The following is a 7,500-nucleotide window of genomic DNA, read 5'->3' on the forward strand; positions in this document are numbered from 1 at the left end:
CAATATTAATAGCTAGTGGCTTGACTTGTCTCGGGATGTTATTAAAACAAGTATAAAATGGAAGCACTAAAAGATGTTTGTTTTCCAACTTTTGAGTTTTTGTCAATTCATAAAACGTTTTTCGTGCTTTACAAAAGGTGTTTTCAATAAAACTGTTTGGGTACCTCAAATTGCCAGCAATTTCATGTAACTTGTCAATTTCTTGATCTAATATTCGGGGCTGCTGACCAGCAGGACCCTTAAAAACATAGCAGAAAAAACAGCAGTCTTAGTTCTAAAAGGATGGTTTGAATAAAAATGTACATAAGAACAGATATTTGTGTTTCCTATAAACAGAAAATTTGAACTTTCTATCAGATCTATGTACCAAAACATCTAAAAATGGCAATTTTCCTTCTTCTTCCCTCTCAAGGGTAAACTTTATAGAAGCCACTAGTGCATATAGTCTTAGTCTACTAAGAGTGTTGTTTACGTTCCTTTTCACTGGCCATGAACAAAAGATATCTTATCCATAACACCCCTCTTGGCAATAAGTTCGGTAAATATTTTCTTTCAAAAAACTCCATATATAGATTGCTAAGTATAGGAGAAAGAGGATTTCCCATGGCCATAACGAATTTCTGTTCATAATAATTACCATTAAAAGTAAACTTGCAACCTTTGGTACACAATTTTATAAGTTCTATTAAAGTTGTGTGTGGCAATATGAACACATGTTTTTTCATCTCATCCTCCAGAAACTCACAGGTCATCTATTGGCACCTTTGTAAAAAGAGAAGTAACGTCGAAACTCACCATTATAAAGTCATATTTTGGGTTAAAATTACTAAGACGACCGATAAAATCTACATTATTTTCGAGAGAACATCCCGAGACCGTCCCCAGCCATTTTGATAGTTTATTTGCAAAAGAACCAACAGTGCTTATAATAGGTCTTACTGGATTACCTTGTTTATGCGTTTTTATAGTACTATACAAATAAGAAGTTGGACAGATAGTTAGAAATTTTTGTGCTAAGTCCTTATGGTTATACAGGAGTTTCTTAATATTCTTGTTAAACTGAGCATTATCGTTTTCTAAAGTATTGTTTCTCAGTCGAATATAGGTAGTATGATCGTCTAACAGTTCGTTCATTTTTCTGTCATGTTCAGTTTTATATAATATAACCAGAGCACTTGACTTATCTGCTTTCGTGACGTGGAGAGTGTTGTCTTTCTTAATTTTCTTGTAAGTTTCAAAAAATCTCTTTGGAATAGTAGGTGATATACCCAATCCAACAATACCATATATCATACCCTTGCAGATATTCAGTTTGTCAATAGGGATGTTGCTGAAATTTTTCCAATTAACAGAGGGCATTACCTATTTCCAACCAATCAATATTATTTTCAACAGAAAAATTCAAACCATAACCCACAGCTGAGATGTTATCAAAAGTTTGTGTAGATAAATTACATACAAATTAAGAATTAGCATGTTTAGTCCAATTACTTTGTTTTACCAAGTTATTTAGCTTTCTATCTAGCCTATTTTGCAATTTATTACACTTAAATCTCCTTTTATTATAACAAAGGTCATATAATACATTATTCCAATCTGTGGGGCATACATTGTTAAAATTGTTCTTATCATATCTGAGTTTTTTGAAACAAGCTTTTACATCCAGTTTACAAATATCAATATGCTTCTTTAAAATCCCGCGATAGCAGTCCTCAAATGGAGTTGTTGCTAGAAGGTCCAAACGTCTGGTAGTAAGTGACTTCGGCATAACTTGTTTATCCAAACATCGGTCGAGGAATCGGCATCTCTTTTTCATTTTGTGCGCCTGAACGAGGGAAGTAGCAAACTTATCCACGAAGTTCTTGATGGCAGGAAAAAGCATTCCAAAGTTACGATAGGCGGTGAAGACGCGTCTGGCGTCCATAATGCAACAAATCACTGTAGACGTGTGCTGAGCATATATGCATACACCCAGGAGAAGGGTGAAATTAAATGACTTGAACCGAGCGCTTTCATGTATTTCTACAGTTTTATTGAAAACACCTTTTGTAAGGCACGAAAAACGTTTTAGAATTTGACAAAAAAACCCGAAAAAGTTCGAAACAAAAATCTTTAGTGCTTCCATTTTTATACTTGTTTTTTAATAACTCCCGAGAACAAGTCAAGCCACTAGGCTAATTAATATTGTGTTCAAAACTAGAACTACTAGAAACTTGCTGGTCAAAAATTCACCTGGAAATGGATAGGTTGTATTTATAAGATTCCGAGTAAAAATTGTAGTAAAACCTACGTAGGACAAAGTGGAAAGACATTGGCAGGTCGATTAAAACAGCACAAATATAATGTAAGAACTGGTAATATGTCAAATGCATTATTTGTACATATGAATAATAGTGATCATGGTTAACTGGTACAGGACTTCAAGGAAATTATGTTTTGCAGAGAGAGATTTAGTGAAAAGAAATTTAATAGAATCATGTATAATTAAACAAGACTGTGATAATTTATTGATATCAGCCTAGGTTTGTACAAAGTGATGAAATTTTTAATTTAAGAAAGGGTATTAAAAAAACAAGTAGGCTAAGAAGTATTAGGACTGTCTGGTAGTTGTTAGCGTTGTTTGTTTGTTAGCATCATTTTGCCTTGCCACGAATTCTTCTTGTAACTCTGTATTTGTTTTCTTGGCACTTGTACCTGAACCCTGATGAGGTGTAGAAATGCATGAAAGCGCTCGGTTCAAGTCATTTCCTTTCACCCTTCTCCTGGCTGTATGCATATATGATCATCACACTTCTACGGTGATTTGTTTGTAATATATATATATATATATAGTATATCTATATATATATATATATATATATATATATATGTATTTCTATGTATGTTATTTATTTGTATGTATGTATGTATGTATGTATGTATGTATTTATGTATGTATGTATGTCATGTGTATGTGTATGTATGTGTATGTGTATGTGTAGGGTATATATATATATATATATATATATAATATAATAATATATATATATATATATATATATATAGTATATATATATTATAGGTACGTGAGCAATGACTCCTTCTCTCTCTCTCTCTCTCTCTCTCTCTCTCTCTCTCTACTCTCTCTCTCTCTTAAATGTTAGTCGGTTTAACCTCGACGTAGAATCCCTACCATACACCCCCCTTCCGCTTTTCCCTCCACCCCAACAATGGAGAGAGAGAGAGAGAGAGAGAGAGAGAGAGAGAGAGAGAGAGAGAGAGAGAGAACGATTCTGAAAGCAAAATGTACAGACGAACAGACATACACGAACCGAATACTTTATAATCCGAACAGACAAGGACGAGAAAACGAGAGAGAGAGAGAGAGAGAGAGAGAGAGAGAGAGAGAGAGAGAGAGAAACGTAACACCACACTCACCTATTCGGAAATCGACCCTGCATGTGTAGTTGGCTTGATCATGTGTCATGACGGGTTTGATATGGAGAGCGGGCAGCAACCCCGGCCTGAAGTTGACCCTGCCTTGCAGTATGTCACTCTTAATCGTGTGCCTGTCCTCCGATGCCTGCAGTCTGCCAGGCCTGTTGTCGAAGCTGCAAAAAAAGAAAAAAAAATGAAAATTTACATCAAAAAAGGACAGGGAGGGAAAAAGGCAGAGAACAATGGTTAGCTCGGTGAACTGACATCTGGCAAAATAAGTCATAAAACAGGCGGAATTCACACGATACACAGGAAGGTTCGGTGGGCGGCCACCAGCCTGACGTTCATTCATCAATTCTGAAAAGTGGGAAATCATCACGGTACCGAACGTTCTATCTATCTATCTATCTATCACCGGTTCAGGACGGGCGAAATTAAAATTCGTTTGTGTTTTTTTTTTCAATCTGATGTTTCTGGAAATAAACAGGGGTTAAAAACTGTAATTTATTTTGGCCGGGGTTTCTCCACATTTATTTGTAGAATTTATGTTTAATTTGCTCGTTTCTAGAAGAAAAAAAAAACCATTTAGTTTTTTTTTTTTTTTTGAGCTGATACACCTGGAAATAAACAGGTGTAAAAAAAACTCATTTATTTGGGATTAAAAATCATGTCTGGTATACCGAGGAGTGTTTTTTTTGTTTTTTTGTTTTTTTGAGCTGATATATCTGAAATATCTATATTCATTAGTACAATTTGAATTTAGTTTTTTCGTTTCTGAAAAAACTGAAAAAAGGGCATGAGTAAAAAATTTCATTGTGGTAAAAAAAAAACCTGTCATTTATTTTGACTAATATTTCTCGAAATTTATTAGTAGACTTTATGTTCAATTTTCTCCCTTCACGGTTATAAAAAAAAAAAAAAAAAAAAACTTCAGGGCAGACGAAATTTAAAACTTGAGTCTGGGATCGCGAAGGTGTGTTTTTTCTTTGAACTGATATTTCTGGAAATAAGCATGGGTAAAGAGAAACTCATTTATTTGACATTAAAAAAAATCATGTCTGTTGTTTAATTTTGCCCTTTCTGTAAAACTAGTAAAAAAAAACTTTCATAATGATAAAAAAAAACAGTCACTTACTCTGACTGACATTTCTTCATATTTATTAGCATTTTTTTTCCTTTCTGAAAATAAAACAGGGTTAAAAAAAACTTATTTACAATGATTGACATTTCTTCATTATTAGGAAAATCAAGGTTTAACTTCATATCTTTCTGGATTTAACAAAACACGTCTCTTTGTGTGTATGATTTCAATTCATAAGTCATCCTTCCCCACACCCCCATCACCCCATACTGAATCTAAACCCCAAAACCCCCGCGCCCCACCACCCAGCGTGAATCTGGGACAAAAACAAGCACCGATTAATTGTGCACCCGAACTCTGGATAACTATCCGTTTTGCAGTTGGCATTTGCGAGAATCAGAACAAAAGACGTTTTTGAACTCTTGTTATTCGGTCCGAACACTAAAAAAAAAAAAAAAAAAAAAAAAAAAAATACATTCGCGAACATAAAAGAGCCAAGAGCCAGATGCAGCAATTGGGTTCACGGTTCACCGGAAGCCATTTGGGCTTTTGCCGTCGACAAAAATCACTGGAAAAAAAACGGAGGGAGGTTGGGGGTTGGGAGGTGGGTGTGTCCAGCGTGTCATCTCGTCCGACCGTCCACGTCACTTAGCGAAGAGACCTTTATGGATACCTGTCAGGTTAAGTATGTAGATGCTTTAAAAAAAAAAAAAAAAAGGATGTGAAAATCATAACAACTTAAATCGTTCTCACAGGTAATAAAAAATAGGTTAATATACAGTATATATATTATATATATATATATATATATATATATATAAATATATATATATATATATATATATATATATGTATACTATCTTAAATATATAGAATACATAACATTGCAGCTTCTCAGTTTCTATGGAATACTGAAAATTGCAGTTCACCTTTAAATAAGCTGTAGCAGATTTCTCTCTCTCTCTCTCTCTCTCTCTCTCTCTCTCTCTCTCTCTCTCTCCTCTCTCTCTCTCTCTCTCATACACACAAACGCAAGCTAAAGGGCCAATGTTTCATTTTCGAACCAGTGAGTTAGATACCTGTGGGTCACAGCTAGTATATGAGAGAGAGAGAGAGAGAGAGAGAGAGAGAGAGAGAGAGGAGAGAGAGAGAAACGCAAACAATTAAAACGGTAAGATTTCTACGAAGGAATACGCCTTTTACTCGAGTGAAATCCTTAAAAAGATAACAGATATATTCTCTCTCTCTCTCTCTCTCTCTCTCTCTCTCTCTCTCTCTCTCTCTCCACTACAGTGCTTTGACAACAGGGATACACCCCCTTTATCCATAGAAAAAAAAAAGTTCTCAGATCTCAAACCTGTGAAAATTCTTCAAGGAAAAAAGACTGTTCCCTTTCAACAACAACATAAAAAGAAGAAAAAAACGGAGGATGGACAAAGAAGGTAAAACAGGGCTTGTTTTCTTTGCACAACCAAAATGTTGATTTTTCATTCCACTAGTAATTCTCTTTGTAAGAAAGGATTACGCAAAGGCAACCAGAGGAATTGTATTCCCCTTTCCAAAGAAACACACACATATACATTTATATACATTCATAGATCTATATACATGCATATATAAGAATCCACTTTCACCTACTATATATATAAAGGTAGTTATATTAATCTACGTTCACATAATATTATCAGGAAAAAAGTGAAAGAATGTGAACCAATTCTGACGAAATGGGGCTCAGGTACAGGGGTCTACTTTGTTGTACATTATCTTCGACAGGATGTACGCTATGTACACTGAAGGAAAAAAAATGGAAATAATTGCCAATTCTATTTGAGTGTACATCAACGTACCAACCTATTTCTCTCTTCTGGTTTGCTATACAAAAAACCTGTGTAGGTACACAGGACTACACATATATGTACATTGGTTCATTTTTTTTTTACTTACTTCTCTCTATTATTATCAGCATAAATTAGGCCTTTGTGTGTGTGCACAGGAATACACACATATACACGTTAGTGGGAGATCTAAACATCAATTGCGACAGTTAGTTGCAACAATCAATTGCAACAGCCAAATGCAATGGTCAATTGTCAGTCAGTGGCAGCAATCAATAGCAACAGTCAATTACAATAGTTAATTGCAACAATCATTTTGCCAGTCATTTACAACAAACGATCGCAAGTCAACAGCAAGTTAGTTGCAGCAATCAATTGCAACAGGTATTCACAATGGTCAGTTGCAACAGTCAACTGCAATAGTTATTTGCAACAATCAATTAAAATAGTTTAATGGCAACAATCAATAGCAACATACAATTGCAAGTCAACCGCAGCAATTAATTGAAACAGTTGACTGTTGCAATTATTTGCAACAATTATAATAATCAATTGCAATAGATAATTGAAAGTCAACTATTGCAATTAATTGCTGCAGTTGACTGCTTTAATTAATTGCAACAGCCAACTGCAACAATTATAACAATCAATTGCAATAGACAATTGTAAGTCAACTGCAACACTCGATTGCAACAATTACAACACTCAATTGCAATGGACAACTGCAAGTCATTTGCAACAATCAATTGCAAAAGCCAATTGCAATAGCACTGCAATAGACAATTGCATCTAAGTGCATACCTACTTATTTTTTTTCCACTGCCAAATTTTTGTTTTTTTGTTATCTCGAAAACAGCCAATTAAACCATTGATTCAATGCATGGCTAACGAGGTTATTCCCTGCGAGTTTTGCCGAGAGTAATTTGATTCGGGGGCAAAGAGTGAGAGGAGAGAGAGAGAGAGAGAGAGAGAGAGAGAGAGAGAGAGAGAGAGAGAGAGGGGGGGGGGGGGGAGTGTGGGGGGGGGGCACTGGCGTTTGATATCCCATATTGGATTATTCAATGAACCTGTTTACCGAGACTGAATTTGTTTTCAATATTGTTTTGCGGGCAGCTCGTTCATATAAATTGTCCACGGGAAAATATATCTAGTGATTTGGAAATACGT

General features: G+C 35.1%; 1 protein-coding gene across 1 annotated transcript in view; it reads right to left on the reverse strand.

Annotated features, from left to right (window-relative positions):
• The window catches only part of LOC135194928 (nephrin-like), a gene marked incomplete in the record, with an annotated part of 312,621 nt that overhangs the window by 234,989 nt on the left and 70,132 nt on the right, over nt 1-7,500 (reverse strand). The window contains 1 exon segment of the mRNA XM_064221132.1: nt 3,418-3,590. Coding sequence (XP_064077202.1) covers nt 3,418-3,590 — 173 coding nt within the window.

This window comes from Macrobrachium nipponense, chromosome 15, assembly GCF_015104395.2.
Source record: "Macrobrachium nipponense isolate FS-2020 chromosome 15, ASM1510439v2, whole genome shotgun sequence".
NCBI lineage: Eukaryota > Metazoa > Arthropoda > Malacostraca > Decapoda > Palaemonidae > Macrobrachium > Macrobrachium nipponense.